The sequence below is a fragment of the Mobula birostris genome, chromosome 4 (assembly GCF_030028105.1).
Source record: "Mobula birostris isolate sMobBir1 chromosome 4, sMobBir1.hap1, whole genome shotgun sequence".
In the NCBI taxonomy this organism is placed as follows: domain Eukaryota; kingdom Metazoa; phylum Chordata; class Chondrichthyes; order Myliobatiformes; family Myliobatidae; genus Mobula; species Mobula birostris.
This window is the reverse complement of record NC_092373.1, coordinates 37775320-37798162: the sequence shown is the minus strand read 5'-3', so window position 1 is coordinate 37798162 and position 22843 is coordinate 37775320. Positions and strand designations below refer to the sequence as shown.

Genomic DNA, 22843 nt, shown 5'->3' with positions numbered 1-22843 from the left:
ATATTATTGTCCAGTCTTCAAACTGGCATTTTTTTTTGACAGTTTACATCTGCAACCAGGGAACACTACAATATGACATCACAGGTGAGGCATATAAGTGGCAAGTGATGGTGGGGTGTGTTAAGTTAACGAAATTAAGCTTATAAACTCAATAAATTAAATGAGGTAAATTTGACAAATGTTAAACTAACCAATTAAATAAAAAATAAGAGAACAAAGAGAAATATTGCTGCTGCAATTCGTGGGAGCTTGCGGACACTTTTGTCTAAGGGGACCACATCCAAGGTAAATGCTGCAGGTAGTAGAACTTTATTTCCGTGTTAAGGAGCTGTTCGCCAGGCTGCATGCACTGTAAGACACGAAGAAGGGAAACTGGATGACCTAGATTAAATACTTTGGAAATGACACTTGGTCAGGAATGAGGATCCAAGTGATAGTGTTTGCAGGATCCTGGATAATACGTCTGAGTGTATTGCAAACTGTGCGGAGAAGTGTTGGGAGCTGCTATCTGAATGTAGCATTGCAAACAGGAAGCACACCATATAATAGAAAAATGTTAATGTCCAAAGAAGTGAAAAAGATAAAAGTGTTGATAGAATACAAGGGAGAGAAAGGAAAGAGATTAGCAAACTCAAGAGTTGATACCCTGTGGCAGTAATGTTCATAATGGGGAATATTAAAAAGGCACAATAATTTAAACAGAAGTAGATACAAGGAATTATTCAGAAACGTTAGAAGAACCAAGACTCCAGCGAGGAAGTAAAAGAAATACAGTGGATTCCGGTTAATTGGGCCATTGGTTAATCAGGGCAGCCACTTACTTGGGACAAGTCATAAAGAACAAAAACTAGTTAAGAAAATATCTGTGATTCCCTTGATATATTTGCTGCCGAATTGGAAAAGGAGACTGTTGCCAAACAGTTTTTAAACTAGCGTCAGTTGCATGAACTTGTGTGGCCGTTAACACTACACTGTGCTTACAGCGAACAATTTTCAAATAGCATCAGTTGCTTGTGATTGTGTTCAAAAGGTAGTGACTTTGTTACTGATATTTGGCGAGAAATAAGCAGAACTGTTTTGCTCACTGTGGTTTCAAGCATTCAGGCTTGGAGATGTCAGAATGGACAGAGCGGACAGTTTTTAAGTAACGCAGTTGCATGTGCTTGTGTTATCCATTTGGGATGACTGATGTAGATTCAAAAAGCAGTGATATTCGATAATTGTTTTTTTTTTATTTTGACTTTATGCCGAAATCTTGGCTAATTGGGGTAGCGGCTTAATTAGACCAAAATGTAGTGGTCCTGATGTGTTCCAATAATCGGAATCCAGCATGTTAAGAAAATAATGCTGGAGTAATTAGTAGCAACAAAAATTAATAAATCCTCAAGGCCTACAAAAAAGTAGCTTATAAAATACTTCATGTATTGCTTATTATTTTCCAGAATTCTATAGATCATGGAACAGCAATGAAACAGTTCTTGCAGACTAGAGGTGACTCCACTTTGATGAGTCTTATGTCAGTAATAGAATGAGACAGAAAATATCAACAGGGTTAGACAAAATCAGTGTGGGTTTCTACAAGGGAAATAGTATCTGACAAACCTATAGCAGTTCTTTTATTGAGGATATAACTGGTAGAATAGATCAGAGTGGATAAACTGTGATGTTATCCAGTTCAACAGGAAATGCAGAAAGGCAGCACAGCACTTATACAGTGTCAGGGTGTGAAATGTTGCTGTATAGTACAAAGACTCAGATGTCCTTGTACACCAGCAAACATGAAGATGCATTAAGCAGTTAAGACAGCAAATGGTATGCAAGCCTTCAAAGTAAGATGTGAATTCAACAGCAATGCTGTTTTGTAAAATCATACACGGCATTAAAAGTCAAAGTACATTTATTATCAAAGAATGTATAAAATTTATCAACTTGAGATCTGTTTGCTTACAGGTAGCCACAAAGTAAGAAACCCAAAAGAACGCAAAGAAAGAAAAAAAGAGAAAACCAACACTCAATGCACAAGAAGAGAAAGAAAAAAAAAACTAATCATCATGTAAGCAATTGAAGCAAACAGCAATATTCCAAACCAAAATTGAGTCCTCAGTTCAAAACCCTGGAGCAGCCTGGAGCAGGCCCAAAGTCTCGCTTATCAGTTCATCATATTAGCAGGCATGGAGCATAGCAGCCGGGGCAGTCTTCATAGTCTCAGCGCCATGGAGAGAGCAAAATCTGCTCTCGCCTTAGATCCTGACACCCTGGCTTTTCAGTCTATCTGGGCCAGCGTTTGAACTGACCAAACAAAAGACAGTGAAAGGCTCCAGTGCCCTGGAGAGAGGAGTGAACATCACAGAGAGTGAGCGAAATATGTTCTGGCCTCTGATATGGGCCTCCATGCAAACTGTCTAAACAGTGGATTGTACCTCACACTAGGACCCGCTGCTGCAAAGGGCTCAGGGTCTAGACCTCTCGCCCTCATCTCCGAATAGCTCACTCCATCTGCATCGATTCTGCAACACACCATCTCAGCTCATCCCCCAAACTTGCCTTGCCATCGCTCACCCCCTCACTGTTTATGGTAAAAAGCTAACATAATTTACCCCAAAAAAAATTAGAGTGATGTTTTTAGTCATATTGCTTAACTTTTTAACTACCAGTGAGCTGTCACACGTGTTTGGTAGTGCCATCTTAATCATTAGTGAGACCCCGGCCCCCCGCAGTACTGTGTGCAGTTCTGGTCCCCTTACCCAAGGATATAACTACCATAGAAGGGATGTAGCAAAGGGGCACCAGACTGATTCCTAGGATGACAGGTCTGCTGAATGATGAGAGGTTGACTATCATTCTAGTGAATGCAAGGGGATCCAAATAAAAACTCTGATAGGGCTGAGCAACTGGATGCAAGGAGAATGTTTCTTCTGGCTGAAGTTGGAGAGTGATGGGTCAGAGCATGGATCGCTAAATCCAGGACAACGAACCTGTGAAATTCTCTGTCACAGAGAACTGAAGGTGTGGAGGAGAAAATAACAAGATGATAAGGAAAAAAGATTAAAATTTCTAAATGCAAAAGCATCAAGGAAAGTGGGGAAAGAGCAGGAATATGAATTCAGATAAAGGATAGCTTTGAAAAGCAGAGCAGGTTTGAAGGTCCAACTGGTCTACTCATATTGCCATTTTTCTATGTTTCTATACAAACAACGGGTTGATAATGAATAAACATGCAAATTTATTGAGGAGAGGGAAATTTTGGAAAAGCATTTATTTCAGGTAACAATGAAGATAATAGATAGAATAACAGAGTGAGTAAATAGCCCTCACTAAGTGAAGGCAGGGGGAGAGTAAATAACTAAACAGCAAAACCTAAAATGTTGTGCTGAGACTAATACTGTTGATGCAGAACTGCTGCTCTGAGGAATTAATGACTTTGAATTGTATTTCCTTAAATTCAACATCAGCAAAGTAAAACGTGATCCATAATAAAACTTTATTAAATCTGCATTTATCATACCAAGATAGTCATTTCATACCTCATTTCATTTCATTGCTCAAGACTTCTAATTAGTGCAAAATGGTACATGTTTCTTAAAAACAAATCACTTGCTAATCAAGAGGCATTTTTAATATAGTTCCCATCAACATATCAACCTATTAAATACATCAATTGTAACCAGCTTATTTCAGGACCTGAATTCTTGATAATTATCACATTTATGGTGCAATCTGAATTGTTGCTACAAAAATCTATTACAAGAACTTGAGAATACAAGTTTATCTATTGTCTGTGCAAAGAAAGACTCTGATCTATGAGGAAGAAATGTGAAAACAACCGAATCAAATTTAGGATTGGCATTGGCAAAGTAACAAGTTACTAAAAATTGGCAAGATGGGGGAGCATGCCCAGAATTTATTTGATGCTTCTACTAAGTTATTGGATAAATCTCACTGAAGCAGCCTGCTGTGGCCATGTGGTTCCCAAGAGCCTCATAAATTCACTATTAAAGTTGCTCTTAAAAGAGGGCCAGAAGTGACAGTGCAAACTGAAACCCCAGCTCACACAATGCCTTGAAGATCTTCTGTCAGAAGACTGAATCATGGTTTCTAAATATCTGAGCTAATCAAGGTTAAATAATTAAATTAATACATTTATTTGAAAACAACTGACTGATGTAAATTAGTTATAACACAAGTGTTAATTCATATAAAGTTCATGAACAAAATACCCAGTTCAGTGTTTTGGAAGAGCAATGGCCCCATTACATCCGCTCAGAGTGTCAAAACCGAGGGACCAGATACGAAGTGTGTCTAGCCCTTCAGTTTAGGACAGTCAGGAGTCAGTAGTGAACCTATGGGTCAGAATGAGAGGTCAGATGCAGTAGGCAGACATGCAAGTCTGAAATGCACTCATTCACAGAATACATCCAACCAAATTCCTGTATGGATCCTCAAACTAGCCATTTTTCGCGGTATGTGTCAAAGCTAAGTGAGAGACTGATGAGGTTGCTTACTTAAAAAACAAAAATAGAAAAAGACAAAGAAAGAAACTGTGTTTACAACCTGCTCTCTTGCATTTCCTTCTGGTAATCTACAGCACTACATCAACCAAAAGATTAACACATCTCAGTTTGAATAAGCTCACAAGAAAAATTTCAAAGTTTGCTTTGCTTCACCCTATAGTTCACTGCAACCTTAAGAGTGCTGCAAACTTATCTGTTTCAACTTTAGGACTACAAGACCTCAAGACAGCGGACCTGAATTAGGTCATTCAGCCCATCGAGTCCTCTCATCGATCATGGCTGTTCTATCATCTCTCTCAACGCTGTTCTCCTGCCTTCTCCCTGTAATCTTTCACACACCAACTAATCAAGCACCTATTAACCTCCACTTTAAATATACCCAACAACTTGGCTTCCACAGCCTTCTGTGGAAATGCATTCTACGGATTCACCACCCTCTGGCGAAAGAAATTCCTCCTCATCTCTGTTTTAAAGGGGCAACCTTCTATTCTGAGGCTGTGCCCTCTGGTCCTACATTCTCCCACTATTGGAAATAGCCTCTCCATTTCCACTCTTCCGGTGTTTCAGTATTCTGTAGCTTTCAATAAGATCCATCCCGCCCCCCCCCCTCCATTCTTCAATAGGTTTCAATAGGTACATTTAATGTTGGCGAAATATATACAATATACATCCTGAAATTCTAATGAGATTCCAACAAGTACAGGCTCAGAGCCATCAGACTCTACTCGTACAGTATGTTAACCTTTTAATTCCCAGGATCACGTCAGCCAAATCTCCTATTCATAATAGTATCTTTCCTGTAATACCATGGGTTCTTACCTTGTTTTGAAGCCTCAGGTGTGGTACTGTGTAAAAGGCCTTCTGAAAGTCCAGGTAAACAACATTCATTTGTCTATCCTGCCTGTTAATTCCTCAAAAAATTCCAACAGATTTGTCAAACAGGTTTGTCCCCTTAAGAAAACCATGCTGACCTTGGCCTATGTTATCATGTGCCTCCAAGTACCCCAAAACTTCATCCTTAATAATGGACTCAACATCTTCCAACCACTGAAGTCAAGCTAAATGGTCTATGACTTCCTGTCTTTTGCCTCATTCCTTAAAGAGTGGAGTAACTTTTGCGATTTTCAAGTCCTCCGGAACCATTCCAGACTCTAGTGAATCCCGAAAGATCTCTGCTAATGCCTCCACAATCTCACTGGCTACTACTTTCAGAACCCTGGAACGTAGTCCATCTGGTCTATGTGACCAATCTACTTTCAAACCTTTCAGCTTCCCAAGCACCTTTTCCTTAGATATAACAACTACACTCACTTCTTCCCCCGACATTCTTGAATTTCTGGCATGCTGCTGGCAGCTTTCATAGTGAAGACCAATTGGAGACCATATGACTATGGTCTTCTTAACAACCCCTAAATCAAATCTTCTCATTGCTTGCTAATGCCTTCAAAGTCTTTTTGTCCGCTCCAAGTTCGGTTTCAGTAAGTGCTGCCAAATCATAGCTTTGTGCACATTAGATCCTGTTAGGTAGATTTATAATGAGACCCCGAACTACTCCAAAAGAAAAGTACATTTATATAACCTGCATGCTGAATTTAAGGCACAGATCATTTATTTTATTTGAGCGTCTTACAACTTCATGAGCAATGTATTCCACATACACATCACATGACAATAAATGCCAATGTCAAAATTACAATTAATATCACAGAAATAGCAACGAAAATAGCACTTTATAGTGGTAGTCATGAAGTCTTTGAAAAAGTCAATATAAACTTTTCATTTCACCAATCTTAAGATGATATTCAATCAAGTTATTGATGTGTGGCTATATATTGTTACCAGCAAGTGGTTTGAAAATGACTTACAATCAAGTCATTTTAAAGCAGGCTACTTTCAGCTTTCTGTTGATGTTAAATAAACAATTACTAACATTCATAATAGGCAAGCTGATGCAAAGGAAAGTTTGCAAAATTCTGGACTGCTAGTTCAGTTAGTCTCAACTGCTGGCATGTTTTAGAATTAATTTTGCATATTAGCAGCTAAATTTTGTACTTCAAATTTAAGAAGCATGGAAGAGATAGGAAATTTTAATTATTAACACAAGAAACACTTCCAAATTCTGCATCTTCCCAAAAAGAGCAGATTTAAGTTGTATCTATGACTAGCCAGAAGCATCAATAGCTACTGTTTCTAACGAACTTAGTACTTTCAAATTATTGCACATGTCATGTGTTTTTATAGACAGGAATTTATGATTTCCCCTAAACTTAATTCTTTCCTTCTTATGTACAAAACAAAATACCAAAGAACTCTGTTAAAATTTATCAAATGTTCAAAAATAAAAGACAGAGAATCTAAAGCTTTTGAAGACTAGGAAGAGTTAACTCTGGAACAAGTACCAAGAAAACTTAAAATTTTTACAAGAAAACATTACAAATAAAATTGTAAAAACAAATAAATTCTTAACTGTAATTAAGTAGGGTATTACCTTTTGGCTTTCAGCCTCCGCGCTGACATTAAAAATGCTCATTTGTTTTCTGCATTCAATCATCAGAGATTAGTTGTGTCCAATAGCAATATGTAAAAGGAACAGCACTCAATATTTAGATTTTAAAAAAACACTGTTAAGGGCGTAAGTGAGGCGGTGGTGGTGGTGGGTGGTGAGTAGAGAGAGGAGAAAGGGAAAGGGAGACAGAAACAGAAGGAAAAGGGGTTGTAAATGCATCTTCAGAGATAAGTATTAGTGGTGGAAATTATGGATAGAAATATTGTAAATCCAGAAAGAACACAGTTGAAATGTAAATAGAAATTTTATGACCTGATTAAATAATCACAAGAAAAAGTTAAGTAGATGCATTTTATGAATAGCAAAGAAAGATACAGTACAGCCACAAGGAGTGAAACAAGAGCAGTGATCTGGCAGCGATACAGCACATGGATTAAAACAAAGTTATACAGCTCCGGGGAAGCAGAGAAAAAGAGAAATGAAATGACTTCCTGACCAAGCAAAGGAAGCATCAGCAGTTTAAGACAACGGATTGTGAACTTAAACAAAAAACAGCTGTCACATGGGAGGTAAGAGCAATTACAGAGCAAAATAGTTAATTTAATTAGTAGCCTACAAAAGTAAATGTGAAAGGCTTGCAGCAATTCTTGGTAGCTGGAGTCAGATTTGAGAGGCTCACTTTTAGGAAATCTTTAGCTATTCACAAGTGTATTAAAAATTATTTTTCTTTCTTCCTCAATTATTTATTACATAACTGTCACAGCAGGCTACAGACACAATGGAAATTTTGAACAAAGGGATACATAATGGAGAAGTTAACATTCACTTCAAGAGTACACATCTGGCTGAAGTCATGGACAAAGCTACAAAGACTCTGCAGCAAGACATTATTCTGGCACAAATGTGCCAGTGATCTATGAACTGACAGTTCAGAACATGCAGCCTGTTCCTCGCTATTATTCGAAAAGAAGCAGGTGGGCAATTGCCAATATTCAGAGATGATGCCCGGACCAGAGAGTTATGGCGTGTCTTACTCAGCGGACTCTACAAGCATGTTTACAACCAGCAGAATGCAGGCAACCCCAATCCAGCCCTTCAACCCTTCAGGAACAAACAAAATCTTCTATCTGACAATTACAGAGGAATCTAAGCTTGCCAGTGTCCTTACCAGCTCTAACATTTTAAAAGATCATTCCAAGGATGGACTACAGTGGGCAGCTTTACTAATTTTACTAGTGATCATACCAACTATTGGTGGGAATATTCTTGTTATTTTGGCAGTTTCTCTCGAGAAGAAACTCCAGAATGCCACCAACTACTTCCTCATGTCACTTGCAGTAGCAGATATGTTGGTTGGACTTCTGGTGATGCCCATCGCTCTTCTAAGTATTCTGTTCAGTAAGTGTCATTCAATTTTCTCTTCCGTTTCTCAGGCTCAGTTCAGTATTACCCTGCCAGTTATTGAAGGTACGTGCTGTTTGGTTAGTTTCAGATGTTTTAGGTACAAAGTGAAATGAAGCACTTGTCCTGCTGATTGTAAACATGTTAGCGTTTACCTAATAATTTAATCTTTTCTTTAAAGTACACTTAGTATTCTCACCCATAAATTATCACATGAACATTTTTCTTTTAAAAGATTGTGTCCTAATAACCTTATTTCATCTTTCAAACTTCAAAAAAATCCTTTAAAATCCAACTTGTCCAATAAATTTATGATACATTACCTTAGAGGAAAATGCATTACCTCAATCTTTCTTTGTGCAGTTAAATTTTTATAATACTTTGAGGAAGCATAATTTGTATGATTACCTACAACACAAGGATTCAGCTAGCTACAATTTGCAACTACGATTGAAAGATGGCCATTAATAAATCCATAAAAGGAATTCTGCAAAAACTTGTTTATTGCGTGCCAAAAATGAGTAGAATACAGTGAGACTATCAGAGGGTAGAAATTAAGCAAACTACATGGATTAATTTAAGAGCAAATAAATGGAAAAAGTGGTATTAAATAAAGAATAGGAACTGATGTGGAGGTCAAACACTAATATAGATCTGATTGATCAAATGGCCTTTTTCTGTGCTGTTAAAACCATGCAATTAGTCTCATCTAACAAGATAGTCAATTAGATGAAATGAATTGAAGAAACAAGTTTTCAATAACCTAGAAGTTAAAGTGTTTTGAAAAGTATTACCAACAGTTGCCATACTGTAATCCACTAGACAGCAAGAGTACCTTGCCACAAGACTTGGGAAAAGTAATTTGTCTTTACCGCTTACCTCTAATGATCATCTACAAATATTCCCTCTGGGTTGCATAGATTCATAAGTACACATTAACAAAAGATGGAGTTTATATAGGCATCAATTCCTGACAACACTTTTCTTCTGCCACTACTTTCCTTGCCTTAAAAGACTGTATAACCAAACATACCTCTTTCAATACACAATTTTTTTTCTCTCTGAAGGGCAGCAGAGGAAACTGTTTGGTTTCACATTTAGTACCAACACACCAGAGAATTGTTAAGAACTGTTCAAATTAAATTTATAAAATGGCAAAAAAATTCTGATCAACTTAAACTTGGTCATAAATCACTTAAAACAAAGTACAGTATATAGCAATTTGCCATTCAGGTGTAACTTTCATAATTTAAAGAAAAACAGAAATGAATTATCTAATGTATTTTAAATGATATGAAGATATGGAAAATACTATATATGAAATGTATTTAATTTAAAAACAAAATGAGAAGCTGAGTAGTTTGGATGCAAAAGTTTGACAAAACATTGTTAAAATCACTTGAATTCACATAGTTAAAGGATCATCAGCCTAATATTACTGGCAGGGAAATTTCTAAGAACAATCAGTTTAAAAATACTGAATTCTCACTTGGGCAAATACTGCTTATTTGCAAATAATGTACGATTTCCAACTCATGTTGACTTAAGTTCATCTATTAGTCTTGTGCATGCTAATTTACAGTACACTGGCTACGGGCTGAGTAATATCTTGATTTAAAACAAAATTCTTTTATGGCCTCATTCTCTTGCTATTTCTGCAATCTCTCCTAGACCCTCAGACCTTCCATCTTCCCAAGTAACTCTGCTTTTCAATTTTTGTCTTTTAATCATCCATAAACCGAATTTCTGCAACAGTGGTGCCTATGCCTTTAGGCTCTAAGATCCTTAGACTAGCATCCCCTTCCATGTAAGAGGCAACAATGGTAAATTTAGGGAACCCTAGTTAACAAAGAATTTGAAGGTTTGTTCATGGAAAAGAAGAAAGCATTTATAAAGGAAATTGCTATCAAATGGATCATTAAGTTTTTATGGGAAATCAGAGATAACTAAGAAATCTTGGCATCTTCATTACCAGAAGACCAAAGGATAGTAAATGTTGTCCCCTTATTCAAAAAAAGGCAGTAAGAATAAGCCTGGAAATTATAGTCCAGTTAGCCTCACATCAGTGGTAGGGATGGTGTTGTTGGAGATTCTGAGAGACATGATTGATGTTAACTTGGAACAGCAAGGGCTGATTAGGAGTCAACTTAGTTTGTTCTGCAGGTAAGATCATGTTCCACAAATCTTACTGAGTTCTTTTTTTATCATGTAACCAGGAGAATCTATGACAGCAGGGCAGTAGACGCTGTCTATATGGACTTCAGTAAGGCATTTCGACAAGTTCACGCTTGGTAGGCTGGTTCAAAAGGTTAAGACACAAAGGATATGAAATGTGTTGATGTACATATCCAAAATTGGCTGGGACAATGGTGCTTTTCTGACCGATAATCTAAATCAAGTGATGAGCCATAGGGATCAGTAGTGGAACTTTGATGCTTGTAATGTACATAAATGACGAGTGTAATTGAGTATGATTTGCAAGTATTCAGATCCCAGAAAAATGGTAGGAGTCGTAGATAGAGTCGGATACAGATCAGCTAGAAAGTTAGGAAGAGTGATGGCAGTTGGAATTTAATTGAGACAGTATGAGGTAATGCACTTTGGAGGTCAAGCAGAGTAAATAACAAGGACTTTCAGAATATTAATATAGAGAAATCTTGGGGTGCAAGTCCATAGCTCCCTGATAGATAGGGTAGTGAAAAAGAAATTTGGTATGTTTGCCTTTATGGGCCAAGGTATTGAATCAGAACCAGATTTATTACTATTGCCTTAAATTACATTAAGTTTGTTCTGCATCAGCAGTACAGTACATACATAATTTACTATAAATTACAAAATAAGTGGTGCAAAAATAAAGAAAAAGGAATAATGAGGTTGTGTTCATGGACTGCTTCCAAATCTGATTGTGGAGGGGAAGGAGTTGTTCCTGAATCATTGAATGTGGGTCTTCAGGTAGTCAGAAGATTACGAAGGGTAGGACATCATGTTGCAACTGTACAAACACTGGTTAGGTCACATTTGAGCATTGAGTACAATTCTGATTACCCCCCTGCAGGAAGGAAGTGGTAAAAATAGAGTGTGTCCAAAAGAGAATCATCAGGATGTTGCCTGAAATGGAGGGCTGTACTTATTAGGAGGGGTTGGATAGGCACAGTTAATTCTCACTAGAAATTAGGTGGCCAAGGAGACCAAGTTTATAAAATTATAAAGGGCATAGGTACGATAGGGAGCCGGATTCGCTTTCTTCCCCCAAGTAGTCTAGAAGTAGTTGTAAACACGAGGAATTCTGCAGATGCTGGAAATTCAAGCAACACACATCAAAGTTGCTGGTGAACGCAGCAGGCCAGGCAGCATCTCTAGGAAGAGGTACAGTCCACGTTTCGGGCCAAGACCCTTCAGGACTTGATACTTTCGAGAGGGTGCAGGAGAGGTTTACCAGGATGTTGCCAGGATTAGAACATGCGCTATAACGAGAGGTTGGACAAACTTAAGGTATTTTCTCTGAAGCGACGGAGGCTGAGGGGAGATCTGCCAGAGGCTTGTAAAATTATGAGAGGCATAGAGTAAACAGACAGTATCTTTTTCCGAGAGTTAAATCAGTAGATTGTGATACAGTTACATCAGCGGACAATCTGCTGGCATGGCTGTATCAAAAAATTGGAAGTCCTCAATGGGGCAAAGACTACCAGTATTGCAGACGTGAACCTGAAAGCACAGCTTTGTTGGACTGGACATGTTATATTCATGTTACACTCCAGACTCCCTAAGCAGCTGCCCTATGACTAGCTATCACAGGGGAGCAGAAACCGTGGTAGACCTCGCAGGACGTGCACCTTTAGCTAAACTTGCTCACAGCAATTTAGAAGATAGGCGTCACGCGGACCTGGAGACTACCCGACAGAAGAGGAAAACAGGAATAACAGCTATCTCGTGTCCATTTAAGCATCTATGCCATTTAAGAATTGGCCTCTACAGTCACCACCAAACACACATCCCAAACACACATCAGATGAACTGCACAAACACAACAGTCAATTTTCGAAATCAATGGACAATTAACAAATTAGTAGGTAGACTGATACAACTGGAATAGAGAAGCAGGCTTCTGAAAGGACCAAGTCCTTTTACAACTTAACAATTATCTGAAATGCAAGAATGTTGTATGAATATAGTAATTTCCATCTTTCTTATTTTATTTTATGAGGCCTTGCATCCTAAGTGACTCAACAGCATATAATCTATTTTCCCTTCCACAATCATAGCCATACATTCTTAATGCAACTATGAGCACATTAAATTGCGAACACACATGGTTATTATCTTGGACATCATTTTATGGAATTACATTCAAGGAAACCTTTAATAAGGTTGTTTCACTTAAAAGCAATTTAATTACTAAAAAATAATCCTGTACTGAAATTTTCAAAACATATTAATCATCTTAGTAATGTTTTTGTAATAATTTAATCTGAATTTATATTCTTGTTTTGGTATGTTGCCTTTAAGGATCAGTTCCAAATCACAACCAGGCTGCTGGTTATTCAATTCTGAATATGCTAACAAAATTAGTTTATTGACAGACTTCCTATTAGGAAAGCTGATTGAAGGAATCTATAGAAGAACAAAGCACGATTTGATTCAGGTCTTTAAAATGATTAGTTTGTTAAAGTCATAGAAAACACTTTCACTCATGGAAGAGCCCAGACATCATCATTATCTACATAATATACTATATCCACAAAATATTCAGAAGCAACTTCTTTATTAAGGACTGGTAAAAATGAAGAATTGAAAGAGATATTCCATTAAGGGAGAAAGGAATATATTTGCGGATTAGAGGGGCCTTATGGAGCATAAACACATGATGGACTGCACAGCCTTTGTCAGTGTAACTCCATACATTTGTTCATAAAGATTAAAAACCAAGGCTCTTGGATAAATGGTAACTAGAGAACTTATCCACTAATATTTATCATACTTAAATATTTTATTAATTATGAGTCAGCTGTTTAAGTTAAATTTTCTTCCTTTTTTAAAACATTGACTTTTATGAAGTGTCCAAGAACTTCTAATTATCACATGTAAAAGTTGACATTACATAATTATAGAAATAGGAAAAGAATGCATCAAGCATGGAAATGGCATAGTTTAATCTTAACACTACAGTAAGATTTAGGTAACTATTAACTTAGCAATTGGAATGGTGACTGAACAACCACATCTTGCAGATCACCCCTTCAGGTTTTCATCAATCTGCTACCATTTGACAAATCCAAAAAGGATTTCCTCATATACAGTATGTTATTAATACATTGGCTTCTGACTAATTTGCCATTAGTTAATCAGGGCAGCCATTTATTTGGGACAGCTCTTAAAGAACAAAATCAGGAAAATAGCCAGGATTCCCTCTGTTTATTTGGGACACTATGTCATTTAACTAGGACAGGAAACAGTTGCTAAACTGTTTTTTAACTCGTGTGAATTATGTGAATTTATGTGGCTGTTAGACACTACACTGTGTTTAGAACAAACTATTTTTAAGTACCATCAGTTGCATGTGTTTGTGTTCAGAAAGCAGTGATTTGTCATTGATAGTTGGCGAGAAATAACTTGCAGCCTGTTACACCGCTGGCATTTAGGGCAGTAATGAAGACTTATTGCTGTTTCTGTAGCAATGCTTTTTTCCACCAGTCGGGGTTGTTTGCCCTGAGACTAACTCCTGAACCAGAAAATTCCTCCAAATAAATGAGAAAAATCAAAGCCATTGTCTTTGAACCCACTCCTAAATTCTTGATATGAACTGACTGCATCCCTCCCCTTCATTGTAACTGCTTGAGGTCTTGGTGCTATATTTGATGTCAAAACGCAATCCATGTTTGCAACCTCTATACTTGACGATTTCAACACGCTACTAGTAGACATTCCTCATTCTACCTTCCATGAATTGGAGGACATACAAAATACTGTTATGCATGCCCTATCTTAATGAAATGTCATTCACAAATTATCTCTCTGCTGCTGGCCAACAAGAGCCTCCAGGTAAGCAATATCATGATGTTAAAATATTCACTCTTCAAGGTGCTGTAACTTTGTAATTTTGATGACAGATATGAAACTACTTTGTCCCTGCAATATCAGTCTAGATTCCTGAAACCACATGCCTTAGCACTTTACTCTACTCAAAATTCAACACCTATAAAACTTTTGATCATTCCAGCTAATTAATTCTTCCTTGGCTTGGTGATCGATGTGCCTTTGGAAAACATATTTAGATATTTTTCTAAATTTGAATGAACATTTTTATAAAATCAAACATCCCCAGGCTTCAAAGATTTACAAGCAGTTTTCTAAATTCATTCATTCTAATGTAATTTAAACAGATCAGCAAACTAAGTCACTGATATTTACTAGGAATATATATTTACTCTGACTTACTAGGAAATGCACTAATATATTCACTCTTTTACTGCCTGGGGACTACTGCCAAGCAGAAACAGCTCAAGTTCACCAAAATTTGAAGCTAATATTTTCCCTTTTAGATACTGTAGAAATTGTTTTTTTTTTGGCCAATGCATGATGAAGTACAGGTCAACTACTTTTAAATCAAGAACAACATCGTCTATTATTTAATTTTAAATCTTAAGGAAAGATGAGTAGAATCTAGATAAAACAGTGACAGAGTAGGCTAGGTGAATCCTTAACTATTCACATATACAGGGAAGAAATTTGTTGAGTGAGGAATCACTATTTAAAAATATACTTAATTTTATGTGAAGTAAAATATCATCAAAGGAGGCTGAAGATATGGGCAATTTTAAGTGTCTGCTGATGTTCAGGAGGCATTATCAGTCCAGCAACATGACTGCAATCACCTTATGTTAACAAAAGAGTAGAAATGCACAAAAACAAAGAGGAAATGTATTTAAGTAAACAGAAAATACAAATGTATTGTCCTTACAAAGGCAGTGACGACTGTGGCATATTCAACTTGCACACCCTATATCACTACCTTGGTATAGCAACGATAGGACCACTTGGGTTTTGCTTTGTTTTATTCTACTTGTGTTCTTTCCTATAAAAATATGTATAATATATATTAAATTTACATTTTTCTTGTGGATACTGCTTATTCAATTCTACGTCTATGATGCTGCTACACGTTTTTCATTGCATCTGTATACACATGTACTTGCGCAGATGACAAAATTCTCAACTTTGACTTTAAACTTTATGCTTTGCATGTTACTAATATTTAAGGAAGCATGACAATATATAGCAAAGTATATTTCAAATGGAAAATCCTCATGAATTGCTTTTCCAACATAATAAAATGAATATTGCAGGAGAATTAGTAAACACATATTTTTCACATAAGTAACTTTGTCTCTGCTCCCTTAAAAGCTAGCGATTTGTCAGACCCATAGAAAGGTTGACCCATATACAATGTTGAATAGGAAGAGGTTTTCTAGAAATTACAAATGAAAGAGTTTTATTTTTATGCAGGTTTAAGTGAATTTAAATACAAGAGATTTATATATTAGCTGTACATGCGGACTTTTGTAGGAAACACATGACGAATTGTGGGAATAGGCATATATCGTTGATTTTGAAAGAAATGCTACTCGACCTGAAGTTTGTGCTGTAACTGAAGCCAAACAGCTCAAGCTGACGGAATTTAAGATAAACTTTAACACAGTTCTGCATACTGTAAAGATCTTTCTTACTTTCAGATTCTGAGTGGCCATTACCTTGCGAGATATGTCCTATCTGGATATTTTTGGATGTTCTTTTATCCACAGCCTCAATTATGCATCTGTGTGCAATCTCTTTAGACCGTTATATTGCTATTAAAAAACCTATTCAGCACAGTCGTTTCAACTCCAGGGCTAAAGTTCTCATTAAGATCACAGTAGTATGGATCATCTCCATTGGTATGTATGGTTTATTGGAATCTTTAACTTATATGTTTTAATTTATATTCTTCTGACTAACAGACACCAAATTAATACAGTTTTATTAAACTAACGTAATAGTTTAATTATTATTTGTAATCTTATCAGTAGGTAAAAAAAAAATTTCTGTGCATAGGTCCAAATATGGTTCTTACATTTTTGTACCTTTAATAGCTAGAAGAAATAGCCTAGAAATTATTTTAGTGTTCTACATTTCTTACAATACAAACCAATCTAAAGCAATAAGTTTAATAATGGAAAGTGGCGTGGCCTGAAAATTGGAATGCAACTGTCATGTTTGCTTTAATGAGAAGTTAAATTATGTTGATCCTAATAATTATAATAATATTTTAAGGGCAATTTAAAATTCCAGGAATATACAGTTCAAAAATGCAAAGCATGATATACTGTAATACTTGGTAAAAAGACTCTAAAATATCTAACATATTACCAGAAAGACTCTTCTTCCTGCATAAAAACAGCTCCAGTTTATTGATTTAGATAGGACATAACAAAATGATGAAAATCAGTTACTGCATTCAACTCATTTTGTTGTCTCTTCAATTTAGGCATTGCTATTCCCATCCCGATCAAAGGTCTACAGGATGAAACAAACACCTTTATAAACCAAACCTGTTTACTTAATGTTGGAAAATTTAAAAATTTCATGATCTTTGGGTCACTGACTGCATTCTTCATTCCCCTTGCCATCATGATAGTTATCTATTTCTTGACAATTCAAGTGCTGAGAAAGAAAGCATACCTGGTTAGAGCCAAACCACCTCAACAGTTTAACTGGACTACTGTCTCAACCATTTTTCAGCAAGATCTTACATCAACAAATTCTCCAGAGAAGGTTGCAATGATCAATGGTTCACAAAAGAACAAGACATTTTCCTGCACAATTCAAAATATACCTATCCGAAGACTCTCCAGCTTGGGTAAAAAATCCATGCAGAGCATCAGCAACGAACAACGAGCATCCAAGGTTTTAGGAATAGTGTTCTTCTTATTTTTGGTGATGTGGTGCCCATTTTTTGTAACAAATGTCACTTTTGCCATCTGCAAGAACTGTGACCAGGAACTCCTTCAAAAACTGATGGAAGTTTTTGTCTGGGTGGGTTATGTCTCCTCAGGAGTTAACCCACTTGTGTATACTCTTTTCAACAAGACTTTTCGCAAGGCATTTAGCCGATATATTACATGTGAATATATCAGAAATAAGGATATTAAAATACTTCAGAAGTATTTCAGCCGGATGTCTTTTCAAACATCAATCAATGAAAATGCCAAGTTATTCAATACAAAAAATGAAATCAACCCAATGTACGCTAGTCCCCTGCGGTTAGGACCTGCCTCTGTCCAAAGAACAATAATGCTGGACACTCTATTCCTTGCTGAAAATGAGACCGACAAAGCCGAAGAAGCAGTAAGCTATATTTAAAGTTCAAAGAAAGTAAAGGAAACTGCAAGAGTGTTTAGCACTCTGTATAAAATGGAGATTCAACATGTAGGGCATATTTCTGCTAATTAAACCTTTCAATAAGAGGATATACATTTACAATTCATTACTGTGATCAGTGCAGCATTTTTCTTCAATAGCTAACATGTTTGCTACATATCCTATCAGGTCCAATATCAAAGTGATTATCTATGCCCTCACTGGATTGGTCATTCATCCATCAATAAAATCCATGTGACACAGAACATCAAACTTGAGAACTAGTAACTTTACAAAAATATGTAAAGAAAAATACATTCAGTATTTGAGGAAAGGGAAAGAAAAACAATGCCACAGTGAGGCAGCATTAAGAAATATTAAGGAACAGTTAAGGAAATGGATTTCAGGGAAAATGTTAAAGGGGAATACACAAGTAGAAAGAGACAGGCTTCTAAATGGAATTAGTTTCTCAGGAGAGGACAAGTGAAGAGGCAGACCTACATTTAAGAAAGAAAATTTCATGGATGAAGGCAGCAGCTGCATAACTTCATGAAGTTAATGAAATGGGGGAGGGGGCAAAATCAAGTAGTAATATAAACACAAGGATGAAATTTATAAACCATAGGCACTGTTGGATAAAAAATTAATATATATCAACAAAGATGAGATGTTGGGAGAACAAGGTATTATATGGATGCACTTTCAGATGAACCAAAGTCCACAAATTTACTGATATTCAAAGCAAAGTGGCATTGTGATCTATCAGGATCAGAGGGGTTTCAAGGGAATACTTAAAGGTTACAAGACTGACAAGAGCATAGCAAATTGAAGTATAATATGAAAAAAAAAGTGAGGTTATTCATTTTAGATGAAAAAAATAGAAAGGCAAACTTAGAGAGAAAGGTTTAAGGTTCAGACCTAGAGATCCTTGCACTGAAATCTGAGTGGAAGAATTGAGATATCTTGCTCCAAATATAAAGGCTCTTACTGATATCACATCTGAAATACTGTATATTCCATAGTTGTTATGGATAGAGGAAGGAAGATGCAGAAATGATATTCCTCCAGGCTGGAATGTCTAGAACTAGGCATTTGTCTCAAATAAGTTGACAACTCTGGTTTGAACTGAGAAGGAATTTCTTCACTCACAAGGATAATGAATCTTTGGAATTCTCAATCCAAGAGAACTACGGGGCATATTTCCTGAAAAAGTGCTGATTTATTTTTTTTTTTTTTTTTTAAGATTATTAAAGCAATCAAAATATGATGGCCTTGGTTCCAGAAGGTATGGCAAAGCAGGCACATGGTGTTGAAATGCTTATTCTTGCTACCATTTCTTTCATTCTTAAGTTTTTATGTTTATAAAAGTTAGGAGGCCAAACAGCAAAACATTTGAATAATTGAGCTGCAAGGTTTCAGAGATGCAAGATAAAAGCTGAAATTCAATGAAATCTGGGATTACAGATTTGGACTGTCTTTGCAACATAATCTCAGATCAGGGATGACCGAAGTGCTAAAATTGTTCAAGTATGGCTTAGAAAGATGATGGAATCAATAGCAGGGGCCAAAGCTAATTGTTTCTGCCGATGTTAGAGGAAACTGCAGTTCATACAGAAGTATATAAAGGTAGTGTGAAAGCATAGCATTTGTAAATGCCATCATGAACATTGTAAGACTAAAACTAGATCCTTAGTCAATTTTAGTGGGGTGTGGAAGGTACAAAAGCAACTAAGTGGAACTAGGTCATCTAGTCTACAGTCTGAGAACTCAAGGGGTAGGTGTCACCAAGCTTAGGTGATCAGAGGGAGCGATAGAAGGATTCTAGATAATGGGGATGGGTGGGGGTCAAACCAATCCATGACTCGTTGCAATTAAAAATTCATTGGACATTTTGTTTTTATTGAAAGAATTTTTTTTTTTAAATGAGGTATTTGTTATTAAGTGCTTTCTCGTAAAAGCTTGCCCAAGCTCATACTATACTAGATTGTGAATTGGTAAGCAACAAATGCCAAAATTCTCACTTATCTTTAATTTATAAGATGTATCTACTTAGTAAAGCCACATTAAATTTCTGTATCCGAAAACTTTTTAAATTTACATGTATCAATGGGCTTGCAAAAATTGCATCAGAGATTCCAAGAATCTGGGAGTGAACAGCCATATTGAATGGAACCTGTATTGTTCTGGGCACTGAGACTCACTAAAAAGCAATTAAGTTTTTAAGAAAATTTGTCAAATCATTCATTGGTTTTGAGATTTTATGCTCTTAATTAATGAACTGAAGTAACAGCTGGCTTGTGACTCTTAATGATTTGTGCATTTTATCACTGTGGAATAAAGCAGTTCACAATTGGAACGCAACTTTGTCTCACCCAATTAAATTAATTTGATTGTGGAAGAACTGAACCTACGTGTGGTGACAAAAAGGTGGAACTGACAGTATTTACTATTTTCTCTAGTATCTTTAAACATAGATGGTAACTCGAATTTTGTTCTAAAACATGGACAGTCATCTATGAAATTGTCAAAATACCAACATTGTCTACCAAGCAAACTGAAGTTATCTTTACATACTACATCAATTAAATTATTTGCTTCTGGGATAAGTAATTAAGATAATTTTTATCAACTGTTAAATTTGATAAATCCTAATAATCTACTAAAAGCAAAGACTGGCAAAGAATTTACCCAATGGACTAATTTAACAATTCCCAATTATTTTAAATAACAGCAGTAAAATTTTAGGATACTCAAAATGGCTATACGATTTTTAGAAGAAGAATTACTCATGTTTGTGTTATTCCTCGTGTTGAATAAACATTACAGAGAGGATATTCTCTTTACTTGCCCTCATCAAATCACTATTACAACAGGCTGTGCAGAAATTTCTTAGATAAAATGTAACAAGAAAGAGAAATAATGTTTGGAAGACAATCATTACTGTTACCAAGCATCAAGCTATCCATCAATGCATTTCCTGTAAGCAAAGATAATTACATCTGCTTGATCTGTACTAATGTCCAATGTCTGTCACATTCAATTGTCTCAAAAACATAAAATGGGTTATATCTTTACAAGCATCACTCATTTAAAATAATGGCCAATACAGTCTGGCAAATCATCTATTAGAAATCCTGTAATTATGCTTTTTGTTTTACTTACAAAGCTTAGTAACACTTAGTAACCAACACTGACTACTTAACTTGGACAAAGCAAATAAAACTGTGGATGCTGGAGTCTGAAATAAAAAGAAAAATGCGGGAGAACTTAGCCAGTCAAACAACTTCTGTGGAAAAAGAAACCACAAAAGTATTATTGCAAGATGTTTTCAATACGTCGGGGTAGGTTTTATTGCTATATTAATTACCAACTTCATTGGACCTATAACTTCTTTTGCATCGAATTAAGTTGACCACGTAAACAAATTGCTATGAAATCCTCATGACCATTCTTTTCATATTACCTGTGAAAATGCTGGCAAACAATTCAACAAAACATAACAATATTACAGTGAACTCCAATTATTTCTGCACACGTTTGTCACTGAACACTAACTTCTACAGATGTATTGTTGATCTATTCCTGATTGCTTGCATCATGGTCTGTTATAGTAAATCAAGTGTACAGGAATGCAAGAAGCTTCAGAGAGTAGTTGACTCTGTGCAATACATCACAGGCACATCCCTCCCCACCATCAGTAGCATCCACAGAAGGCACAGCAATCATCCAAGATCACCACCATCTGGGCTGTGCCATCAAGCAGGAGATACAAAAGCCTGAAGTGCTACACCATAAAGTTCAGGAACAGCTAATTCTCTTGAACAAACTGGCACAACCATAATCGCTACCGTTTAGCAACAATATGAACAATCCACTAAAATGGCCGTTTTAGTTCTAACTGTGTTTTCTCTTGGTAAAAAGTTATGTATAATTTATGATTTTGTTGTGAATATGCCACCTTGTGGTGCTGATGAAAGTTTTCATTGCCTCTGTACATAGATGTACGTACTTACACGTACAACAATAAACTCAGCTTTGACTTTCATATGATGCACCTACCCTTTGAATCATGATCAGAAAAGACCATGAGGCATGAGCAACTAAAATAATTCTTATGTCTGAACATATACAGTATTTCTGTAACTTTCTCAGGAACCAATACTTTGTTAAAACCACAAAAAGTTGCAAGTTTACAATAAATGATTAAATATTTTTCTATAATGCACTTTAAGTCCGTGAAAATCATATACTGGTAAACCTATTCTGCAACATTCACATTTTTAATACATCACAGGCATTTCCTACATTTTTTTTGGATTTCTTGTTTTCTGCTGTAAAAGACTGAGCACATTTATATAGGAACAAAATTCCTGACTGGTTTCTCTTAAAAGTACTTTTGGATGGTATCCCATCCCAAGAGTGCCTACAAAACAATCCAGAAACTGCCCTTTTTCTATCCACTTCGTATTGAATCTTATCTCTCTACTGCCCACACTCCAAAGCAGATCTTCACTGCAAATAGAGGAAGTAAGGCAGTGCAATGTATTGCAGTTAGAAGTAATCTCGCCAATTGCAATTTGTTCGTCAATATTTCTCAATGTATCATTCATCCTGAGCTGCCACTCTAGAACGTCAGAGACGGAGGTGATATCTGATTGAGAGTTTCAAAATTATAAGAGACAGAGTAGGAAACAGACAGAATCTTCCCAGAGAAATGTCGAACATCAAAGTACATGCTTCAAGGTTTAACGGCAATATGACAGGCAAATTTTCCTATTAAAAATGCGGAGTGGTAGGTGCCTGGAATTGGCTACCAGGGTGGTAGGGAAGCAGGTAACTTGGAGGTGTTTCTATAGATATAAATGTGAAGGGAATGGAGGGATATGGATGATAGACTGTTATGTTTTGTAACTTCAAAACATTAAACTAATCCAAAGGAAAACAAGAGAACGTGAGATGAGAGTCTAACTTCATTCTTTAAGCAAGGCACCTGCATATCATGTGGTAGCTTGATGACATATAGAATATATAC

General features: G+C 36.3%; 2 protein-coding genes across 2 annotated transcripts in view; one reads left to right on the top strand and one right to left on the bottom strand.

Annotated features, from left to right (window-relative positions):
• Positions 1-22843, bottom strand: part of psmd1 (proteasome 26S subunit, non-ATPase 1) — a 115452-nt gene that overhangs the window by 39643 nt on the left and 52966 nt on the right. The gene's annotated exons all lie outside the window — the stretch shown is intronic.
• On the top strand, positions 8019-17814 carry htr2b (5-hydroxytryptamine (serotonin) receptor 2B, G protein-coupled). Its single transcript, XM_072256884.1, has 3 exons — positions 8019-8415; positions 16149-16349; positions 16940-17814. Exons 1-3 carry the CDS (start codon positions 8019-8021, stop codon positions 17812-17814), a joined length of 1473 nt encoding a protein of 490 aa, XP_072112985.1.

What these genes read in the sequence shown, in the direction of transcription:
- htr2b (XM_072256884.1), top strand. Translation starts at nt 8,019, where the DNA reads ATGCCCGGACCAGAGAGTTATGGCGTGTCTTACTCAGCGGACTCTACA. An exon ending in TCTTCTAAGTATTCTGTTCA is followed by an intron (nt 8,416 to 16,148) that starts GTAAGTGTCATT and finishes TCTTACTTTCAG; the next exon opens with ATTCTGAGTGGCCATTACCT. An exon ending in AGTATGGATCATCTCCATTG is followed by an intron (nt 16,350 to 16,939) that starts GTATGTATGGTT and finishes TCTTCAATTTAG; the next exon opens with GCATTGCTATTCCCATCCCG.